Source organism: Corythoichthys intestinalis, chromosome 22, assembly GCF_030265065.1.
Source record: "Corythoichthys intestinalis isolate RoL2023-P3 chromosome 22, ASM3026506v1, whole genome shotgun sequence".
Taxonomy (NCBI): domain Eukaryota; kingdom Metazoa; phylum Chordata; class Actinopteri; order Syngnathiformes; family Syngnathidae; genus Corythoichthys; species Corythoichthys intestinalis.
The window spans coordinates 10,111,965-10,135,632 of NC_080416.1; the positions used below are offsets into that span (position 1 = coordinate 10,111,965).

Sequence of the window (23,668 nt, forward strand, 5' to 3'; positions counted from 1 at the left end):
ACTGCATTTGTATCCTAGTATGTCAAACTGATGAACCAGACCAGGTGGAGGTTGTGCCATTTTTTAGCCAAATTTATGTTAGTAATCAGATTAAACGTGCCATTGACGGTGGAATTAATTGGACATCTATTTTTGTCAATGGCACTGATAAAAAAATCATTCATGGCCAATGCAAATAGCAGCTAATGAGTCATATTTATCGCGTTATTCTTATTTTAATTTTTTTTTTCTTTCTGAAAACGAGTTGTATGTTATTTGTATAGGTGAGATTAAAAATGAGATTAATTTTAAAATCTCATAATAAAACTACTTGCATTTCTGTGTTAGAAAAACTATTTAAGCAGGTGCCATTTTATAATCACTTGCTGTAAATGATCACATTTCTACCCCATTGACGGCGATAGACGTCCAATCCATTTGCACAGTTCAAATGGATTAGACGTCTATTGCTGTCAATGGCACTTGAATGTTAACACCCTGACACCCATATACGATGCATTTACCGGTCATTGCCGTTTGCTGCAGGGTGGAGAAAAAATGGGTGGGGGCAGGGATGCTACGATTTTGCACGTGAACCCCCGCGACCCTCGCCGTGCACGAGCCGCCTGTTGCTGGGCAGCGACTGCAAGCGACCCCCCGCTCCAATTAACACCTCCATTTCCACTACTACGAGCAGAATTATCTCACCCCCCAACTCTAATTCCCCACAAATGCAAATGAGACCCGCTGGTTTCCTGCATGCACTGGAATTCCACGTGAACGTAAATTTCACCACTGATGACATCATTCTAAGAATGACATCATTTTATCCCGTGATGAAAATTACAAGACATAACATTACATTAAATATTCTGAGCTTCACAGACAAACTACACAAACGAGCATCCGAGATACGGCGGTCCCTTACCGTGCGCAGCGGCGGGGATTAAAAGCACGGAGATGGTGAGGAGGACCTGCCAGGTCCAGAAGCGGCCGCACGCCATGCTGGTCGTCGGAGATAGCGGAGCGCAACACGCCGGCGTCGTTCAACAGAGGCGCCCGGGCTCCATCGTGTGACGACTGGCCGGTGAGGTCGGAGACGCCGGTCTGACACCTCCGCGCGGGTTCGAGTGAGTGAGCGCGCGTGCGCACGACGGGCAGCCTGGCTAAGATGCAGAAGCTCGTGCACGGTAAGCCTCTTACTGTTTTATTGTGCGATAGGCGACAGACAAAAGCATCTGCTCTTTAGTCAGCAAGTAGAGACCAATGGGAGGAAAGGGTGGTAGGTAGGGACAAGGGGAGGGCAGTGCCCCAACACTCCCAGTAGGTGGGGAAATAAGAATGACTTCTAATTGATTAATTCTTTTACAAATGTGATTAAAAGTTAAACACAACTGAACTGCATTAATGTAATTGGCTGCCATTGACATTGAGAAACTGATTTCAGTCAAGATGGATTGAATGGCTATTGTTGTCAATGGCAGCCAATGAGGAGGATGCAAAGTTTGGATTGAGCGTTTCTGAGGTCATCAATCATTAAGAAAATATCATGTATATTGTAGAGTTGTCCGATAACGATTTTTTTAACCAATAACTAGAGATGTCCCGATTGATCGGCATCCCATCCCGATCGATCAGGTCCGATCATGTCATTTTCAGCATTTTCAAGTATCGGAATCGGCGAAAAAATATCAGAGAAGCCTTTTTTTAATATGTATATATATATATATATATTTTTTTTTAATTAAATCGTTTTCTAATTACAATATTTAATGCAATTCACGCATGCGCTGCACGACCCACTCACGCATTGTCGCGTTCAATCTATAATGGCGCCATTTTACCCATACTGTATATAGAGCTAAATGGAAGCGTAAAATGAGTAGAGTGAATTCTGGCAGCCTTTGGAGCCTTTTTTTAAATGGCTAAAGCCTTACAATCCCTCACCCAACGATTAAAATAATCGTGGGAAGCAATGTGGGGAAGAAAGGTGGTAGTTGATCTTTTTCTTAACACCTTATGTTATTTCCCAACGCAGGGAAGATATATCAATTGGTACCACGACGCACAGTCATGGTTGCACTTCCCATCATGCATTTGGGCAGAAGTTAAATGGCTACAGTATCATTTACTGAAAGCTCAACAAATACATTAGATGGCAATATTTAGTCACAATATACAAAGTCACATTTGTCCTTTAAGAATTACAAGTCTTTCTATCCGTGGATCCCTCTCACAGAAAGAATGTTAATAATCTAAATGCCATCTTGAGGATTTATTGTCATAATAAACAAATACAGTACTTATGTACTGTATGTTGAATGTATATATTCGTCCGAGTTTTATTCATTTTTTTCTAAATGCATTGCCAAAATGTACGTATATGATCGGGAAAAATTATCGGGAATGATTAGAATTGAATCGGGAGCAAAAAAAAAGTAATCGGATCGGGAAATATCGGGATTGGCAGATACTCAAACTAAAACGATCGGGATCGGATCGGGAGCAAAAAAACATGAGCGGAACAACCCTATTATTAACTTATTATTTCCATATTAGCAATGTTTTTAAATCATTGGCTGCCATTGACAGAAATGGAGGTCTTAATTATTTTGTTTGGGCGGGTTGGTTGACATTTGTCATCAGTCAAAATGGATCGGATCCAAAATAATTCAAATTTAGGGGTGAGCGTCTCTGTGGTGATAGTGTATTTATTATTCATTGAGAGAAAAAAAAGTATAAAAACACACTTAATGCTTTAAACTCTAAAGTTAAAGCTATTGCCGTCAATGACAGCCAATTAGTTAAGTTGCAAACTTCTAAGTGAACATTTCGTAGGTGTTTGTTCATCTTTTTTTTTTTGAAAATGTAAATATGCAGTGCCCTCCATAATGATTGGATTTATGATAATTATGTTTTTTTTAGCTTCTAATAATTTTTTCTTCTAAATAATATGGGACCTTAATGGGAAAAAAAGAGAAAAATCCAACCTTCAATACAAGTGCATTTATTCAGTGGGGGGAAAATCCCACATAAAGAAATAATTATTTGACATCAAATAATGTGTGTCACAATTATTAGCACCCCTGGTGTTAATACTTTGTACAACACCCTTTTGCCAACAAAACAGCACCTAATCTTCTCCTATAATGTTTCACAAGATGGGAAAAGACAGAAAGAGGGATCTTCAGCCATTCCTCTTTGCAGAATCTCTCTAAATCATCCAGAGACCTGGGCATCTCCTCTGTACTCTGCTCTTCAGCTCACCCCACAGGTTTTCAATGGGGTTGAGGTCTGAGGACTGAGATGGCCATGGGAGGAGCTTGATTTTGTGTCTGGTGAACCATTTCTGTGTAGATTTGGCCATAGGTTTAGGGTCATTGTCTTTCTGAAAGACCCAGTGATGACCCATCTTCAGCTTTCGGGCAGAGGGCAACAGATTTTGATTTAAAATGTCCTGGTATTTCAAAGCATTCATGATGCCATGCACCCTAACAAGGTTCCCAGGGCCTTTGGAAGCAAAACAGCCCCACAGCATCACTGACCCACCCCCATACTTCACAGTGGAAATGAAGTGCTGTCTACATGCCAACAAGCTGTTTGCGAGGCATGCACGGAGAAAACCTTTCCTCACTCACAATCATAAACGCAAACGTCTGGAGTTCGCCAAGCGGTATTGGGGCTTCAACTGGGACCGTGTGTATTTTTGTGTGGGACCAAGATTGAGCTTTTTGGCAACACTCTTAAGTGGGTCTGGCGTGCCATGAAAGATGCGTATGCTGAAAAGCACCTCATACCCACTGTGAAGTATGGGGGTGGGTCAGTGATGCTGTAGGGCTGTTTCGCTTCCAAAAGCCCTGGGAACCTTGTTAGGGTGCATGGCATCATGAATGCTTTGGAATACCAGGACATTTTAAATCAAAATCTGAAGATGGGTCGTAAAAAACACATAATTATTATAAATCCAATAATTATGGAGGGCACTGTATAATGAATAGAAAACATAATTAAATTTGTAGTTTAATCTCCAGAGTTAACTCATTAGCTGCCAAAGCTTTTGAAATGGGAGGTGTGGCAGTGAATGAACGTGCTAGTGATAAAGTCACAATGGATGTAAAAGAGTTCATACTTTAACTCTGAGTTGCTTGTTATCACTCATTGGCTGCCATTGACAGCAATCGACGTTTGTCGTTGTCAAGTGAAGCCAATGAATTGGGATGCAAAACTTGAATATATTTCAGTTGGGAGTTTATTCATACATTTTACAAAATATAAACTTCTTAAAATATTTATTTTCACTTTAAAGCTTTAACCAACGGCACGAAGTTTTGCTCTAATCAGTGCAAAACTTGGGAGTGAATGTTTCTGGGGTGAGCGTTTCTTTATAACTACCTGTTTTATTTCTTAAACTCGTTCGTTGTCATTGACGACTATAGACATCCAATCCATTTTGACTCGCTTGCTGTCACATGGATTGAATGTCTGTTGTCGTCAAAAGCAATTTGGCATATAAACTGACACCCTATTTTTTAAAAACCTGGTAAAAGGAGCGCTTCTCCTCACACGAGCAGAACGACAGCGGAAGAAAAATGTTCCCTGATGCACTGCCAAACAGAGCAGAACCAAATTGCTTCCACACACACATGCGCGCACACAAGATTTACACACACAAACCTCTCTTAATATACAACACACGAGCACACTTTATATCAGCAATATCTATTTTTCTGATGTTATTTTGGGTGCAGGCTGAACAGATGGATCCAACAGAGAACTAGAAAGCAACTATACTGCATGTGATGGTATGCCAGGCTATTTTGGTGAGTTGTCCAAGGTGTTCCAACCCCCTCTGAGTGTCCATGTTGCACCATATTTACAAGGGTTAAAAATTAATTAGGGCTGTCAAACGATTACATTTTTTAATCGAGTTAATCACAGCTTAAAAATGAATTAATCGTAATTAATTGCAATTCAAACCATCTCTAAAATATGCCATATTTTTCTGTAAATTGTTGGAATGGAAAGATAAGACACAAGGCGGATATATAAATACAACATACTGTACATAAGTACTGTATTTGTTATAACAATAAATCCACAAGATGGCATTAACATTATTAACATTCTTTCTGTTAAAGGGATCCACTGATAGAAAGACTTGTAGTTCTTAAAAGATAAATGTTATAGTTACAAGTTATAGTAATTTTTAGGGCTGTCAAACGATTAAAATTTTTAATCGAGTTAATCACAGCTTAAAAATTAATTAATCGTAATTAATCGCAATTCAAACCATCTCTAAAATATGCCATATTTTTCTGTAAATTATTGTTGGAATGGAAAGATAAGACACAAGACATACTGTACATTAGTACTGTATTAGTTTATTTTAACAATAAATCAACAAGATGGCATTAACATTATTAACATTCTGTTAAAGTGATCCATGGATAGAAAGACTTGTAGTTCTTAAAAGATAAATGTTAGTACAAGTTATAGAAATTTTGTATTAAAACCCCTCTTAATGTTTTCGTTTTAATAAAGTTTGTAAAATTTTCAATCAAATAATAAACTAGGAGCCCGCCATTGTTGATGTCAATAATAATTATGATGCTGAAGCCTGAAACCCATAAAATCAGTCGCACCCAAGCGCCAACAGAGGGCGGCAAAACTCCATAAAACACAACAAGTGAGCGTTTCACTGTGCTGTCATTTAAATCTGTCTGAGCGGGGTATCTGCGTTAATTGCGTCAAATATTTTAACGTGATTAATTTTAAAAAATTAACGCCCGTTAACGCGATAATTTTGACAGCCCTAATTAAAACCCCTCTAAATGTTTTCGTTTTAATGAAGTTTGTAAAATTTTCAATCAAAAAATAAACTAGTAGCTCGCCATTGTTGATGTCAATAATAATTATGATGCTGAAGCCTGAAACCCATAAAATCAGTCACACCCAAGCGCCAGCAGAGGGCGGAAAAACACAACAAGTCGAAATGACACTGCTGTCTTTTTAAATCTGTTTGAGCGGGGCATGTGCGTTAAATGCGTCAAATATTTTAACGTGATTCATTTTAAAAAATAATTAACGCCCGTTAACACGATCATTTTGACAGCCCTAGTATTTCTATATTAAAACACCTTTTAATGTTTTCGTTTTAATAAAATTTGTAAAATTTTTAATCAAAAGTAGAGTTAATATAATAACAAAAATAACAATAATAAAAAAAAGAGTGACCAAAGTTTGAATAAGTTTTATGTGTATTTTGCATAGCTATTTTGATTGGGATTGCCAGTTCTCTTTGCATAGTTGTTTAACTGTTTGAGAATAGGGCCTCATTAATACAGATTGAAGTGCTTTTCTTTTCTGTGAACATTTTTTTAGAGATAGTGAAAGCACAACAAAAATGATATTCCTTAATGATACCTGTGTTTGTTGTGAAGGAGTTGCCGAAGCTTAAGCCAATAAACGGCGCGGTCCAATGAATGCCTGTGTCCACTCGCCTTTATAACATATATATCTCTGTACATATCTTACCCAAAATACAACAAGAGACACATAAAAGAAACTAAACTTACAGAAGTATGTGTGGAGCACAAATAGCACAATGCAACAGCATAAACGTCTCACAACTACTAATTCTCCCACTATTAGGAGGAATAACATTAGTATGGAACGGCGCTGCCTCCAAGCAGCTGGTGGCATTCTCTTCACTCTCAATGTGCATAAACGGTGTCACTGTAATCTGTTTGAGGCAATGCGTGAGCGGGTCATTCCGTGCATGCGTTAATTGCATCAAATATTTTAACGTGATTAATTTAGGGCTGCCAAACGATTAAAATTTTTAATCGAGTTAATTACTGCTTAAAAATTAATTAATCGTGATTGATCGCAATTCAAACCATCTATGAAAAATGCCATATTTTTCTGTAAATTATTGTTGGAATGGAAACATAAGACACAACACGGATAAATGCATTCAACATACGGTACTTAAATACTGTATTTGTTTATTATAACAATAAATCAACAAGATGGTATTAACATTATTAACATTCTCTTAAAGCGATCCATGGATAGAAAGATTTATAGTTCTTAAAAGATAATGTTAGTACAAGTTATAGAAATTTTATATTAAAACCCCTCTTAATGTTTTCGTTTTATTAAAATTTGTAAAATTTCCAATAAAAAAATAAACTAGTAGCTCACCATTGTTGATGTCAATAACTACACCATGCTCACTCATTGTTCTGAAACCCACAAAATCATTTGGGCCCAAGCGCCAGCAGAGGGCGCCAAACACCCAAAAACAAGTAACAAACGGACATTACACTGCTGTCATTTCAATCTGTTTGAGCGGGGCATGTGCGTTAATTGCGTCAAATATTTTAACGTGATTAGTTTAAAAAAAATAATTACCGCCCGTTAACACGATAATTTTGACAGCCCTAGATTAATTAAAACAATTAATTACCGTCCGTTAACGCGATAAATTTGACAGCCCTATAATTAATCAAATATTCACAAATCTAAAATAGTACCAGCATTAATAAAATGGTTGCCCCAGCGTCTGATCATTTCCTGAAAATTGTATTGACTATTCAGAATAAGGAAATTATGCAGGGATGCACATAATAAAAGTGTTGTCTTTCCCTTTAAAGGTTGTGATTTCATCGACTTATGTTTTAAATGGCCTTCTGGAACGGTGCAAAAACTTCAATGAATTAGACTCAAGGACAAGCAGGTAACTTATAAAAAAAACAGTTTAATGAACAGAGATGAATCTGAAGATTCCTTAACTCTGAAACAAATATTTCACAGACACGATGCAAGGAGATTAGCAAGCATGCGCTACGTCTGTTCAACTGTGACTAGAAGGAGGAAGACCGGGTTGAGCTGCCAGAACGCCGTCACTCTGCGACGACGGATCTGTAAAAAAAAACAAACAAAGTAGTTAAAACGCACTCTCATTGGTAGGAAATAGTGGCGCGCGGTGTCGAAATGCTCACACGTGCCATTGGGGGCGCAAGGGTGGCGGGGCGCCATTTGTCCACCGCTGGGAGTCATCCGGTTGGTCATGGGCTGACCTGTAAAAAGACATTTTTAATGACGGCGATAGTCGTCCAATCCCTTTCAATTGGAAGAGCTTACAGTGACATTGGACATCATTAATTTTTAAAGGGAACCTCAGACCTAAAGACCTGTAGGCTCTAATAAGCCACAATTGTTTTCCTTTACGAAAATGTTTTATTAGAAACACATAAAATATTGCCATTGATTTAAAAATCTATGATATTTAGTACATGTTTTGACCCTCTGGAGGGCGCCATGTTACGGGTGCAATGGACGCTTGGGGTGATAACGTAGTTGGCGCGGACTGGGAGAGTAGTAGGGGTGTGCCATCTTAGGCACCCCACGATTCGATTCGGATTCAGGGTGCTACGATTCGATTATTGAACGATGATCACGGTATTGACGATGATCGTGGTTATCACAATTATCGCGATTATCGAGGCATCTTACATTACTAATTAATACAGTAGCCAAACACTTTTATGTCCATTATTTATTTAAAATATCCTAATGATTCAACAGGAATGATGGAAATATGCCCATACAACAAAAAGCTGCCCTCAAGCTGCTTTTTTTTATTTTTATTTTATTATTTTTTACAAGAAAGTGCAAAAACATTAACCATTTTAAAGGGAGTATTTATTTCTCTCAAAATTCCAATAAAATTTACACAGGTGGAATGAATTCCCACATTTTCTGGAAACAAAGTGTCTTGGAAATAAAGACTTCTTTAAACCAATATACTTTTTTTTCACAGATTTCTGTACTATTTCGCATGTTTGTAATGTTACAGCTGTTCTACATATGAAATACACGTTAGCCAATTAGCTAAATAGCTTAGCGCTCAGCGCTAACTATTAACATCTCAAAAACAACAACAGTAAAGGCTAAACAGTACAAGAGGATTCGTGTACTCACCTCTTAGAGATGCACACGGGTCTTACAACACACTCAGGACATTTTTCAATTCAAATGTCTTAAAACTACTGCTGAACATCCAAAAGACAAGGAGCAACGAAGTATCTCTCTTCCCTTCTTGCCCAAAAAAATAACTTACGCGACCGCCGGGTTGCGCTTCTGTCCCCCCTGTCTCATACACAAATTTATTTTCCAGTCCGGCAGCATCCATCATAACATGCGTGCGCCCGTTAACGGTGCCCGGGTGGCAAACGTGTCTTGAATTTTGTTCAGCTACGAGGGAAAATCATCGTTTTTGAACGTTTATGAATCACAATCGAATCGTCACGTGTCGAATCGCGATGCATGTAATAATCGTTTTTTTGGAACTCCTCTAGAGAATAACTGCGCTAGCTAGCAAGTGAAGCTAGTATGACAACTGGCATGATTTTGTCAGTCTGCTGCTGGTCAGATTGTTTTGTTTCAGAGATGTGGGATGAGTTCCCGATGTCGTACCTGCCTCCAATTCCAGCTAATCAGCAGTGTCTTCAAACTGATCCTAGGCAGGTTGCCGAGATATTGACTTGCTGCCATTTGACAGTCTGTACTCTCAATCCATTCGTTGCTTGCCTTGGTTTTTTACGCGGCGAGACGTCCAACACATGTGCACATCGGTTAAAAGCGGTGAGTATTTACTATTTGTTTTTTTATTAAATCTTTTGTTACCTTTTCATTGCCTCAAAATACTTTTTGCATGTGTTTCCATCTCATAGTTTTAAGCACTGTGTCTTCTTGTGGTAGCTTTAAAGCAGATTGTTGATCTGTTGACCACATTAGTCAAGTACCGTATTTAAAACACCCTTGTTTGACATTACTTGTTTAAGTATTTTCTTAAGGCATCTTTAGTATGTTCTGCCTGTACGCATCTAAACAAAACAAGCTGAAAGCAAACGGTAGTACTTTGGGCGTCGAATTCGCCTCTTGTAGGACGTTTTGGCAGAACACCAGTTTTGTCCTACTCTTGTCTCGTCTCATTCCGTCTCTCCAGTTCATTTTGCTTTTGCTGCCTGTTTTGTGAAATATTGACAGTGCTGTCCTGCTCATTAATTTTCCTCTTTGGTTCAATTGAAAGGGTTGAACAGATGACATGTTTATGTCGCTAGAGTCGTACTCTAGCCCGGCAGCTTAGTCCAGTGACGTCAAAAACAATGTCGAACTATTAGTTAAACTAAATATACAAATTGTATTAGAACGAAAACATCTAGAGGGGTTTTAAATATCAAATTATTTTAACTCATACTGATGTTTATCTTTTAAGAACTACAAATCTTTCCATCTTTGGTTCCCTTTAAAATGAATTGTCTTTATTTACTAACTACCACAGCACATTGCCTTTAAATACTCCATTTCTTTTTACTTCTGAAGGCAGATTGGATTAACATGGCAACAAAAACAGGCTAAAATCTGATTGGTGAATGAATTCCCACCTGGATGCTGCATTGTGAATCCCGGTTGGCCCTGTTGCTCCCTCTGCTGGTGAAGCTTCATCTCTGCTTGTTTGAGCTGCTCAGTATGGAAGGTTTGTCTTTCAGTTAGTAGTTGTTGTCGCTGTTGTTCCAACTGTCAAACAAGGAAATGTGTAGAAAAGTGAAAAAGTTGTTTTTCCCTTGTCCACCATTTTGTTCTTTTTTTTTTTTTTATTCATTAGATTTTTTTTTGTCCAATTCAACAGTTTTGATTAGTTTTTTGAAGTAAATATGCTAGTTTTTAATTTGTTTTAGACCTTTTTTTGCTTGGTTTTGATTTTTCTAATTCAGTTTTTGGGAGGAAATTTACTGTTTTTTAAAAATTTGTTTCACAAAAAATGCATAAACAGAAGTTGTTTTTCCCCTCTTCCACCATTTTGTTTTCACCTTTTTCATGCTACCAGTCATTTCTCTCCCTTCCCTATATGTGTCATTGTCTTTTTTTTATGTTCTTTCGACAGTTTAAAGCTGTGAAATGAATGCGTTTCCAACATACATAGCCAAAAATTAATGCAAATCCTTAATCTAATTTTCAGATAAAAAAAAAAAAAAAAATCATCATTAGCTTACCGCCTCTTTTTCTCTGTCCATTATCGTCTCCAGCTCTTCAAAGTGCCTTAATTTGATCTCAAGCTTCTTCATCTGGGTCTCCACCAGCAAAGCCACCAGAGACTTAATCTTCCTCTCCTCCACTGCTGCCAAATGCTGTGAAAATGGTAAAATTTGACTTATTAAAACACTTCTAAAAACACACGTTACATGCAGAAAAGCTTTTACCTTTGCCTTCGTGGCAGCAGAAGCCAAAGCGGCGGCCGCCGCCGTGGTAACAGTGCTCTCGACAAGATCTAACTCGATCACCGCTCTCCCTTCGTCGCCTTCTCTGTCTTGACGTTGCATGCCTTCGTCGTCATTACCTGGGGGGCAAAATGTTACTAATAATGCTGCAATAATTAATCCATTACCTCGAGTAATTTGATTTGAAAAAACCTTTGAATCAAAATTTGCTGCTTCGAGGAGTCCGTTAATCAGAGTGGCGTTGTAATGGTTTGTTTTGAACGTGTTTGCATTTAGTTTTATTGCTTTGGGCAGATACACTGCCCTCCAGTGGCAACAGTGAATACCACATAACTCATTTAATGTGGCTGAATCCAGCTGCTCCCTGTTAAGACCAACATAAAGTTGTAAGTTTGCGCTGATATTTTTTTCATGCTTCGTGATTTAGTTTAGAGGTATATTTAACAGTTTTTCTGTGGGAAGTTGAGCTTGAACAATTTGTCAAGACCATTGTAAAGAAGCGTTAGCATTTAATAGCATTTAAGCTAGCTGACTTTTGCTACGCGATTTAGCCAATTGTTCTTTTGTTGTACTTAGAGCCTCATTTATTTTTTACACCATTTGAGGCTAAGCTTAAAAAAGCATCAAATCAAAATTTTGCAGCTTTGAGTATTCGTTTAATTAGAGTGGCGTTGTAATGGTTTGTTTTGAAAGTGTTTGCATTTAGTTTTATAGATTTGGGCAGATGCACTGCCCGACAGTGGCACAGTGAATACCACATAACTCATTTAACATGGTTGAATCCAGCTGCTCCCTGTTAAGAAAGTAACTTTTTTTTTTTTTTTGTAAGTTTTTGTTTGAGCTAAAAAAAATTTATCCATTCGTAATTTATTATACAGGTATTTTTATATATATATATTAGGGCTGTCAAACGATTAAAATTTTTAATCAAGTTAATTACAGCTTAAAAATTAATCGTAATTAATCGCAATTAATCGCAATTCAAACCATCTATAAAATATGCCATATTTTTCTGTAAATTATTGTTGGAATGGAAAGATAAGACAAGATGGATATATACATTCAACATACGGTACATAAGGACTGTATTTGTTTTTTATAACAATAAATCAACAAGATGGCATTAACATTATTAACATTCTGTTAAAGTGATCCATGGATAGAAAGACTTGTAGTTCTTAAAAGATGAATATTAGTACAAGTTATAGAAATGTTATATTAAAATGCCTCTTAATGTTTTCGTTTTAATAAAATTTGTAAAATTTTCAATCAAAAAATAAACTAGTAGCCCTATTCTGTCCTCAATGTGTGTGAGTACACAAATTGACAGATAGCGAACATAAGTTCCAAAAAGAAATCAGACGGTGTGGCAAAGTAGCATGGGCTTTACTGAAGTCATCTCTTTTTGACAGGAGCACGTTTCTTGTATTTTTGTAAAACTGAAAATAACAAGGCAATGTGTCAATAACTTGCATAAATCACAAATAACATAAAATGTACACACACGTGTCCATTTGAGCAGTAGCACTAGCCAATTAGCTCACAAGCATCTAACAATGTAACTGCATTTCACCATATATGTGAACAAATTCAAATACACATCATCAATAACTATCTAATGCTCATGAATATAAACAAAGGAGGAATATAACTCACAAGCGATGCATGTATTAGACACAAACAGTGTGATGGGGCTATGAGAACTGGCACTGAATACTGGATGCGGACGTTAGCTGGTCTGAATAGCACTGTCTATTAGTGTGAGTTCGCGTCGACATATAATCACGTCAAAAAAGCGCGCCGAAACCCAAATAATCAGCTGCACTGAATCGCCAGCAACATTACGCCACATAACATATGCAAGTCACACCCAAGCGCCAGCAGAGGGCGGAAAAACTCCATAAAACACAATTAACAAGTTGGCCTTTCACCGTACTGACATTTAAATCTGTCTGAGCGGGCCTAGTGCGTTAATTGCGTCAAATATTTTAACGTGATTAATTTAAAAAATTAATTAACGCCCGTTAACGCGATAATTTTGACAGCCCTAATATATGTGTGTTTCAACGATTTGTTTAGAGCATTGTTAAAAAAAAAAGACGTTCGCATTTTATAGCATTTAAGCTAGGCAATTGTTCTTTTGTTATACTTCGATTCTTTTTTTTTTTTTTTTTATACCGTTTGAGGCTAAGCTCAGGTATTTTATTCTGCTTTTAAATTAAAGTGCAACTTTGCATCGTTTGAAGAAACAATTTTATTTTGTATTTGCATTTGATGCTCTTTTGAAAGTCCAATCGTAGCAAACCTTTGTTTTACATTTCCTAAAATCTATTCTGCAATTCATTAAATGTTTCTAATTCGATTACGCGACTACTAAAATAATCAATAGCTGCAGCCGTAGTTACTAATACAGGTAACATATTCAAAACTCTGCTAAACTGATTCTCTCACTTTCGTCAGCATTCTCTCTTTTGACTGTTTCTCCTTCCAATTTAGGCACGACGGATTCAACCAGGAGTCCGTCGGAGTTGACAGACACCTGATGGGAACTTGCGTTGATCTGCATCTGTGAAGCATCCATTGAGTCTGGAAGGTGAAAACATGTTTAAAACAACAAAAACTGTTTGTAAATGTTTACATCGTTCCCACCTTTGCACGTAATTCCGTTCAAAGACTCTTCCTGGACTTGCGAGAACTCCTCTGTGCACAAATTTAATTTTTAGACATGACTTATGGAGTTAAAAAATAAGTTTCGCCTCACCAAGTGCTGCTTTCGCAGCGGCCGATGCCACCCGCGGATCCACCACGGAAGCCAGGAAGGCCACAGTGCTCATGACGGGGTTCTCCGATTGGCTGAACGGCACGGGTTGGTACGCTAAAGGGCCGAGGGAGGCGGACGAATCTTCCAGGTACGGGTCTTCGATAGGTAGACGCAGGAAATGGAGGATGCATTCATCTTGCGTTCTGGAGCCGACGTGTTCCGACACTTTGTTCCAGTCGTCTCGGTACACTTCCAAAGCCTAAGAAAGTCCGGAATGTAAGTTCTAACAACATCGTTTATATTATGATGAGTTAAATTGGATGAAAGTCTTGCCTCTAGCAACAGAAGCGTCTCTTGCTCTGTCCATTCCCGTCCTGCGCAAGCACCCTTTGTCTAATAAAAACGTAGAGGTTAGCAAACGTAAATAAAAAGATGTAAGTATTTTTTTGATGTTGCGCAAACCTTTGGGTGTTTTTTGGCGTAAACTTCCATGCGCAAGCCGAAGTTTTGGCAATCCGAAGGCTTTTCTCTGGTCTTTTCCGGGAAGCACAACATGTGCTGTGATGCCGTCACCTGAAAAATGTCATATTGTTGTCATAATTATGACGGTAATAAGCCACACTAGACAATAAGCTGCAGGATTCAAAATGAGGGGAAAAAAGTAGTGGCTTGTAGTCCGGAAATTACTGTAGTATAATTCACTGCCAATGATCATGTGTCAGGGCGTTTTATCCATTTTGACATGCAGTGTTCGAATACAGAGATCAATCGTAGACAGATTAATCTATCAAAATGATGAAATGTTCAAAAGATTAATCTAGTATTAAGTGCCAAGGATCCTGTTTCAGTGCCATTGACTGTGACATACGTCTAATCCATATTGACTTGCAGCATTAGAACCCATAGATTAATCGCATATTTAGCAGACAGATGAATCTATCAAAAGCATCAATTTATTGCAAAACTATTCAAAATATCAATCTTTTATTAACTCATTCACTGCTAATGATCATGTGTCCGTGCCATTGACGGTAATAGACCTCTAATCCATTTTGACCAGAAGTGATAAAATTAATGTCGTGACAATATATTGAAAAGGTGATGTATATCACGATACTTTATAGCCCAAAAGGTTATCGATGTGGTCCCGCCAAGAATCGATATATTGTTTTCAGGCATGAAAATGGGTCAGGGGTTAAAAAGGTGAGAAGGGTGTGGAGGAAATATGTTCCAGTACACTAGGGCTGTCCCAAATAAATAATTTTCTCCCGATTAGTCAGCCGACTGTTTTTACACTTAGTCGACAATTTTTATTTATTTATTTATTTATTTATTTTTTACTAATTAAGCAGTGAAATTTTTGTTGACGCTTATTAATTCACAAAAACATTATGGAACACTTAAATTCTTTGTTAAAGTACAAATAAACATGTAAATAACAATAATTAATCACAATAAACAATGAGGTCAAATGCTGATAGCATTTATTAGTGCAAAAGAATGGAATGTAAACGGATTCAGAACACTGACTTCGCCTTTTCAAATTATTCAAAACAATTCTTAAAAAAGTATCTAGCATTATTATTATTATAGTGTACTACTACATATAATCGTGTTATAATAATTATAATAATTATTCATTGCCAATCATTTTTTTTTCATAAAGGGTGTCATTTTAAAACTATTCTTAGTGTAGAATCTGAATTCTGTAGTATGTGGGATTAACTCCAGAAATCGTTATTTATATGACGAACATGACATACTTTTATTTTGAAATGTTCAACGGAAGTACGTTCGCTAAACCACAAACCGTAACCTTTACACTCTGCGAAAAAGCACTTTTCCTCATAGCTCGTGGTGTCACTAATAGATTTGTTTTCCCGTCTGCAAATCCTGTTAACCAGCAATTTATGTTTGAGGTGTCACCTTTTAACCGTATATTTGCGTTTGAGAAGACTGCCAATGTTTTATAGCATGCTAAAGTAGGTTGTCTTTTTTTCCCATTAATCTCAATGTAGCAATGATAACGTTTAAAGTGTTTAATATAGATGTGTTTCCTTATTTTGTATGTCTGAACTGTAATTCTACGGCGTGTTGATGACCACTAAACATCTTTGAAAGGAACTGGAGTCTCATATGTCATCTATACGCACGCACAAATGTACGCACGCCGCGATAAAACGCAGCCGTGAAAATTACCGCTGTACTTTTTATTTACCTTATTGCATATCGCGACAGGCTTAGCAACTTCAATAAAACATGTCGTTGGTTAGTTAGATGGACTTACGACACCCCACCACCACCACCACCTAAAAATTTTCTCCTCGGACCTACACAATTCACGTAGGTCACCATTTTTTACTTCAAAACGCCGAGTTTTGCCGAAAGGTGAGAGATTTTCATGCCTGTGTTTTAAAAAGGTGTCACGTTTAAAAAAAAAAAAATTACTACTATTTGGACTGGATTGGATGTCCAGTGCCATCAATAGCACTGAATAAGAAGTGACCCGTAAATGCCCCCAAATCAACATGAAATGACGTGAAATGCACCAAAATGAACTCGTTGCCTGGCGTTGGCTGCCACTGACGTAGCGATACATTAAAAACTCGATTAATCGCAAATTTAGCAGTGTATTTTTTTTTTCTTCTTTTTTTTTACGTACCTGCAGTGGTTTATGTTGTAACGGCGCCAACCCAGTAAGTGTGTCCGCTAGTACGTTGAAATGAGGAGTGGGCGGCGGACCCATGGGGAGGGGTCTGCTTTCCGCGTCCACCTGGTAGTTGATTAAACCCCATTGCTCTAAAAATGCGTGTACCCTAAACACAAGGATCGGAAAAATTATTTTGATGAACTTTAAAGAATGTGAACATTTATGTGTTTACCTTATGATTGAACAAACATCACCGGTGAGATTCCGTCGGCAGGATGTCGAACTGAGGTATTCCTGGGGGTTGAGCCGGTACGTGTCGATCATGAAATTACGGTACGCTAGGTATCTAAAATGGAGAGAATAAATGGTAATTCGCTAATTGTAATGTAGATTCTTTTTTAGCTTTTAGTGCTAACACTCACACTTCCGGTGATTTTGACTTGTTTTTTCCGTTGAAGAATTCAGGCAAGGCTCGTTTTTCTATTGAGTGGGTGCTGATGGGAACAGAAATGAGCAATTCAATACAGCAGAGTTAATAGGTTCAATTTTTTCCAGTTTCTTTACCTGTTGTTATTGAACCAAGAAGTATAACTTGGTATGATGATGTGATGGGTTTGCTCAGCGATGTTTTCTTCTCCTTCTAATAGTCGAGGAATTTCCACTCTTCCGTCTTCGTCGTCCTGGATTTGAATCCACATGCACAGAATTCATGGTTCAGTGCCAGTGATGGCAATAGATGTCGTGAGAGAAATCATTTACATCCAGTCCACCAAAAGTTTTCTGCTTCAATAGTTTTATTCGCGATCATGAAAATGCAAGTTGTTCTGTCCACATATTTTAAGTGGAATCTTAGTCCAGGAACGGGTTATTGAAAATTGAATTATTTACCCTTCCTGGAAAATCTTCTTCTTGGTCATCTATGAGGAAAAACAAAAAAATCAGAAAGAACAAAACTTATGAAAAGAATGATTTTAAATTTCAACAGAAATATGTACCGGTACATATGTAATATATAAGTATTTACCCAGGTCAGCCATGATACCGCCTTTAACAGGTGTATTCTCACTGTCCTTTTTAAAATTAACTGCAAATAGAAGATAACAATACATTAACCATAAATATGACAATTAGTGATTATAACTTGCTTCTTACCAATCTTGGGTAATGTTATCTCTTCCATATTAGGAACCGGAGTTGGGTCCTCCATATCTTTGGTTAAATCCTCCTCTGGTTCTTCCTCTTGCTGCCCACGCCGCTTCCTTCAATAAAAAAATTCACAAGTTAATCACATCCCGTATTTTCAGACTATAAGTCGCAGTTTTTTTCCATAGTTTGGCCAGAGGCCAGACTTATACTATGGAGCGACTTATGTGTGCAGTTGTTAACACATTATTACATAATTTCACATGTTATTTTCACACTAAACAGCAAGAGGGCGCTCAGGGCATGTGTTTCAACATTGGCTGTAACTTATATTCAAAATTTTCAAAAAATGGATATCGTGCACCCCTATTAACTATTAACATCTCAAAAACAACAACAATAAAGGCTAAACAGTAGAAGAGGGTTCGTGTACAGTATAGACGCACACAAGTCTTAGCAACACACTCAGGACCTTTTTCAATTGAAATGCCTTAAAACTACTGCTGGACATCTGAAAGACCAGGAGAAACGAACTATCTCTCTTACCCTCGCTCTAAAAAATAACTTACGCACAAAAGCGCAACCGCCGGGTTACACTTCTGTTCTTGCCTGTCTCATACAGAAATTTATTTTCCAGTCTTTTAAAAAGGAGTAAATCTCTCTCCCAGGAACTGGGAGCATCCATCATAACGTTGTGCGTGCGTCCGCTAGCGGTGTCCGGGCGGCAGTCGTGTCTTGAATTTCGTAAAGTTATGAATGAAAATCATCATTTTTGAACCTTGATGAATCCTAATCAAATCGTCACGTGTCGAATCGCGATGCATTTAATAATCGATTTTTTGGAACTCCTCTATTCTTTATGCTAACGTTACCTGAGTAACTCTTAATAGCTATGTTACGTTAACATACCGGGCAGATTCTGAGTTAGTGGTTTATGCGTCATGTAACGTTAGCATACACTTATTCAGCCTGTTCTCTATTCTATTTTTTAAATTAAATTGCCTTTCAAGATGACATGTCTGCATGTCTGTTCTTGGTGTTGGATTTTACCAAATAAATTATGAATTTAAAAAAAAAAAAAAGTCTTGTGGGACTTTTATGGGGTTTTTTTTCCCTCTTCATTACGCATTTTTTGGATGGTGCGACTTATAGTCTGAAAAATACAGTATACATGATCCGATTTTTACCTACCCCTTTTTTCCTTTCTTCCTAGCGTCAGACAAGGGTGACGGAGAGCGTCTTCTCTTTTTGAAGGGAGTACACTTTGCATCCTGACAATAGTAAAAAAATAAACCCAATCAAGGTTAGTTGCCAGGCAAAATCCTGCAAAAACACTGACCTGATCTTCTTGTAGTTGTACGCGCTGTCGAAGGATAACGGGTAGGTTCTCCTCATTCACGCAATAGTCTTCCTCATTCATCCACTCGTTGAAAACATCGGTGTCTAGAATGTAGCCGGCGTGAACCTGGAATCATTTTTATTTATAGTTTTTAAGAAAATTCACACAGATTGTGGTCGTTTCAGGGTTGCCTACCCTCCACGGTTTCTCCAGTTGAGGAGCTTCCTCGACATCTCCGTCGACTTCACTTGAAGGTAACCAACTGTCGTAACTGTCGGGGTGCATTCCCCAGTGTACCAGGATGTGGTTTTGTTTTCGCAAGACTGGCCGCATCCATTCACCTAGAAGGCAAACACTTTTTTACTCCTATTGATGCCGATAGAACGATAGCTAGCAACCCTACAAGTTTAAAAGCATTGGACATCTATTATCGTCAATGGCGGCAAATGAGTGAACATTTTTTTACAAGAATGCGTCACATTCACTGAATAAGTGACAGCAATTTTCACCGTTCCGATCTTGGAATGTGGCGGCCATCTTGGTAGAGGCGTCATTGCCATTAAAGCAAATGCAAGGACATTGAAATTAAGTTAAAACATAAGTTGTTTCACCACCGATTTTTTCAATGTTTGACCTTTTTGTCAACAACAGATTGAGATTAACTCATTTGCTCCCAAAAACGTATGAATACGTTCTATTTTTAATTGTTTCAGTGTCCCAAAAACGTATTTATACGTCTTTTACGTTTTTTTCAAAAGAGACATCTCTAGGTTCCGATGCAACTTTGCTCCAAAGCACAATGCTCGAAATCCATTTTAAAGCAATAAAATTGACCACTGGAGGGCAGTAGCGCATTTGGTAAGAACTCATATCGGCCCATGAAAGGAAGTGAATAAAGAGAAATCGTCAGGAAATGGTAGTTGGAAGAAGTAAGAAGCGTGAGAAAAATGTGGAGAATGATGTAAAACACAAGGCAAACGACACTGGAGGAGTGTTTTGGAAAGAAAACAACACAATCGTCAAAGAAAGATTTTAAAAAATCTATCTTGATTAGACAGGCGGTGATGAGGGAAAAGTTTAACCCGTCTGCTGAGAAAGCCGCGGCCACAACAGCGTCATCTCTCAGTTCAATAGTTTAGTTATGTGTAAATAAATTGTTACTTTGCTATCAAAAGCTCTATTTGTCTTGTTGTTTGTTATTTTGTAGAAGGAAAGCATTATTCAGATGTTTGGGATGTCACAAAAGCAAAAAATAGCTGTGTTAAAGTCAAAGTTATGAAATGTATGCTTTTACAAAAAGCTCAATTTCTGTTTTTTCATCAATAATTGGAAAACTGTTCAAACTAAGCTATTTTCTAATGCAGATTTCTAAAGAATGGAAAAAGATATGAACTAACTTTTTTTCCTGCTGAAAGAAAAGAGTCTAATCTTTCTTTTGGTGGGTTTCATGTTTATATAGAACAGAATTTTCTGTTCCCCTTGCAAAATAAGTCAAAATCTAGTTAAACGGCCGGGAGCGAAGGGGGTTCCTCAGGGGAAAATGGCTGGGAGTGAATGAGTTAAACAATTTTTGCTTCAACAAACCTTCGTCTGTGGATGAAGGGAATGGACATACATGGTGACTGGCAAGGTTTCTGTCCTCAGTAAGCGTTCCCTGCATGGATAAATTAAAGTTAGCATAAAGAAATCGCTACAGTTTAGCCGCCTACTTTACCTGGTGCTTCGTAATGACGCCGCTAACTTTGCTAGCTAGCTCTTGATCCAGCGAAGGGTCCAGATAAACCACCGGATGTGACATACAGTTTTGCTGTCAAATATCGTCAAACATCCATGTTAACCAAACAAGCTAGCAGCGAGATTGAAATGTGCGATTACCTGTAACAGTGTTCGCTCAATTATATCAAACATTTCAACATTCTTTTCAATCCTGGAGGGATTTTGGAAGTCAAACCTTCGCCTGTGGAAGCAGATAATAAAGGTTGAGTTCTGTCATTTAAGTTGCGGCTTATAGTCCAGAAATTAACGCATGTTGGGAAGTTTACGACTCACCAGCCTTGCTCAGCTTTGAATTTGTAAGCCGAACCGAGGATGTGACACAGTCCGCCACCTGGTTGCATGTCCATGAAGTACTGTGTCTACAAAGTCAAATAGGAAGGAAGGATTATTTATTTACGACAAATGTATCTGGTACCTTTCATACAACGGTTAGCTTTCAAAAAAACAAGTCCTGGTCGTACACCATACATTGTCTGAGTCCTGAAAATATCGTCAGACTTACTGGTATTTTATTGCGGGCTGGATTTGGAACTCGTTTCCCGAACGCATCCTCTTGAAACTGAAGGAGCTGCAGTGTTGCAGCAGCTAATGCTTGACATGCGGGCGCATCCACTAACACGGACTGCAACAAAAACCACAAATGCGAGAACTGTGCCTCATGAAAATTTACGGTGCACAATTTTCTTCGATAGTTGAGAGCCCCAGTCAAAATGGATTGGAAGTCTATCGCCTTCAATAGCAGTGAAACATGATCATGATCATTCATTGCCAACCTTTCAAGTTGAAATGAATTAGATGTCTAGAACTGTCAATAGCAGTGAATGAATTAAGGGTTACAAGCAACAAATAAATCCAGACTCCAGAGGTATAAGAATATTGAGAAAAAAAAGATACAGGGGTTCGACAAAATAATAAAAACACCTTAAAAAAAAAAAGATTTAATATGTTGTAGGTCCGCCTTTTGCGGCAATTACATCCTTAATTCTCTGAGGTATTGGCTTTCGGCTTTCAAAATTATCGCATTAACGGGAGTTTATTAATTTTTTAAATTAATCACGTTAAAATATTTGACGCATTTAACGCACATGCCACGCTCAAACAGATTAAAATGACAGCACAGTGTCATGTCCATTTGTTACTTGTGTTTTTTGGTGTTTTGTCGTCCTCTGCTGGCGCTTGGGTGCGACTGATTTTATGGGTTTCAGCACCATGAGCATTGTGTAATTATTGACATCAACAATGGCGAACTACTAGTTTATTTTTTGATTGAAAATTTTACAAATTTTATTAAAACGAAAACATTAAGAGGGGTTTTAATATAAAATTTCTATAACTTGTACTAACATTTATCTTTTAAGAACTACAAGTCTTTCTATCCATGGATCGCTTTAACAGAATGTTAATAAATTTAATGCCATCTTATTGATTTATTGTTAAGATACACAAATACAGTACTTATGTACCATATGTTGAATGTACATATCCGTCTTGTCTTATCTTTCCATTCCAACAATAATTTACAGAAAAATATGGCATATTTTATAGATGGTTTGAATTGCGATTAATTACAATTAATTAATTTTTCAGCTGTAATTAACTCGATTAAAAATTGTAATCGTTCGACAGCCCTAATAATGTGTTATTTGTTCCCAAAGGAATTTTAAACCATTCTTCAGTTAGACTATCCTCCAACTGTTTTAGCGACGATGGCGGTGGAAATCAACGTCTTAACTGAATCTCTAAAACTGGCCGTAAATTCTTAATAATGTTGAGGTCTGGGGATGGTGCCGGCCATACGAAATGCTCAACTTCACTAGAATGTTTCTCGTGCAATTCTTTACCAATTATGTTCAATGATTATGCTGCCAAAATGTTAGGTTTTTCTAATATTTTTGTCCAACCTCTGTACATATACAATAGTAGTACATATAACTGATTTTTTTTGCAATATATTTACATGCACACTACTCAAACAAATTTTACATAACAAAGACAAAATATCCAGCGACAGCTAAAAATGTAAAGAAAATTCCAACCAACATAGCTCAATTTATCATACTAGTTGACCAACGTTTTCAATCAAGTTTATGTAAAATATATTTTTTTGTTTGTTTGCACAACTGATATGCAAATAAGAAGGGATTTATGATTTTTTTTATTCCCCGCTAAATTTAAACCACTGCTGTCACACTAACCCTTTTATATGGCCATAATGTTTGGATAGCTTTGTTCAAATAAAAAAAAAAAAAAGACAGACAATTGGGTGTTTTTTTTTAAAAAAGCTTTTCTGTCTGTAACTAGGTATTGCCTGATCCTTAATATTAGATGACTCACATGCAAAAATATGTGAACCCTAGTTTCAATACAAACATTAACCCACTGATGGTTGACTGTTTACAATCCGCCTTTTAGCATCAAGCTGGCTACCTTTTTGTAGTACTTCCCAATCCACTGGCGTACATGCTCCAGCTGAGCTAAAGTGTCAGGGCTCTCCCAGAACCAAGCGGACGGACTGCAGTCTTTTTTCCATTGTGCGGCGAACCCGGAGCTCGTCTGACTCGTCCCTGGAAATTCGAGGTTAGTTCCTCCGGACATAGCGAGAGTAAATACTGATTAATATGAAACGAGAGAACAAAACTGGTTAGCTCTCATGCTAGCCTCGGGATTTGCAGTCGCTTGCGAGATGACGTAATAGAAGAAGTACGAATGTTTGGTCAGTAGAGGGCAGTAGG

At 37.6% G+C, this 23,668-nt stretch overlaps 3 protein-coding genes and 1 long non-coding RNA gene across 10 annotated transcripts in view; 2 read left to right on the forward strand and 2 right to left on the reverse strand.

Moving 5' to 3' along the window:
• Positions 1 to 1,242, reverse strand: part of cspg5b (chondroitin sulfate proteoglycan 5b) — a 36,157-nt gene extending 34,915 nt beyond the window's left edge. For all 4 annotated transcript variants that reach the window (XM_057827313.1, XM_057827315.1, XM_057827311.1 and 1 more), the window contains exon 1: positions 908 to 1,242. In XM_057827313.1, the coding sequence (XP_057683296.1) occupies positions 908 to 983 (76 nt within the window). In that variant the 5' untranslated portion in view covers positions 984 to 1,242. The remainder of the gene's footprint in view (positions 1 to 907) is intronic.
• LOC130910231 (uncharacterized) lies at positions 544 to 11,306 on the forward strand. Of its 2 annotated transcripts, XR_009061839.1 has the most exons (6): positions 544 to 1,169; positions 4,728 to 4,799; positions 7,638 to 7,720; positions 7,798 to 9,630; positions 10,372 to 10,525; positions 11,076 to 11,306. It is a non-coding gene; the product is annotated as an uncharacterized LOC130910231 (long non-coding RNA). The 2 variants fall into 2 exon arrangements; XR_009061840.1 differs by lacking the exon at positions 4,728 to 4,799.
• On the reverse strand, positions 7,730 to 23,651 carry smarcc1b (SWI/SNF related, matrix associated, actin dependent regulator of chromatin, subfamily c, member 1b). 2 transcript variants are annotated; one of them, XM_057827310.1, is made up of 26 exons: positions 23,364 to 23,651; positions 21,439 to 21,558; positions 21,210 to 21,295; positions 21,036 to 21,117; positions 20,875 to 20,967; positions 20,745 to 20,814; positions 19,356 to 19,501; positions 19,161 to 19,286; positions 19,013 to 19,092; positions 17,831 to 17,937; positions 17,703 to 17,762; positions 17,567 to 17,595; positions 17,243 to 17,358; positions 17,101 to 17,172; positions 16,911 to 17,024; positions 16,691 to 16,844; positions 14,491 to 14,601; positions 14,362 to 14,421; positions 14,029 to 14,287; positions 13,917 to 13,967; positions 13,719 to 13,853; positions 11,250 to 11,386; positions 11,043 to 11,177; positions 10,434 to 10,566; positions 7,992 to 8,063; positions 7,730 to 7,905 (listed from the first exon to the last, which is right to left on the reverse strand). In XM_057827310.1, the coding sequence occupies exons 1-26, from the start codon at positions 23,529 to 23,531 to the stop codon at positions 7,838 to 7,840; spliced, it is 2,784 nt and encodes a 927-aa protein (XP_057683293.1). In that variant the 5' UTR covers positions 23,532 to 23,651; the 3' UTR covers positions 7,730 to 7,837. The 2 variants fall into 2 exon arrangements, with proteins under 2 accessions (XP_057683293.1, XP_057683292.1); XM_057827309.1 differs by having other exon boundaries at positions 7,986 to 8,063.
• aste1b (asteroid homolog 1b) overlaps positions 23,353 to 23,668 on the forward strand; it is a 28,178-nt gene continuing 27,862 nt past the window's right edge. Inside the window, exon 1 of one of the 2 annotated variants that reach the window (XM_057827305.1) lies at positions 23,353 to 23,513. The gene's annotated coding sequence lies outside the window, so the exon portion shown is untranslated. The remainder of the gene's footprint in view (positions 23,514 to 23,668) is intronic. The other variant, XM_057827308.1, reaches the window with a different exon arrangement.

Coding starts and splice junctions, on each gene's coding strand:
- smarcc1b (XM_057827309.1), bottom strand. CDS start 23,531: ATGTCCGGAGGAACTAACCTCGAATTTCCAGGGACGAGTCAGACGAGC. Junction 20,815..20,874: donor GCGTCATTACGAAGCACCAG/GTAAAGTAGGCG, acceptor TTATCCATGCAG/GGAACGCTTACTGAGGACAG. Junction 14,422..14,490: donor ACGCCAAAAAACACCCAAAG/GTTTGCGCAACA, acceptor CGTTTTTATTAG/ACAAAGGGTGCTTGCGCAGG.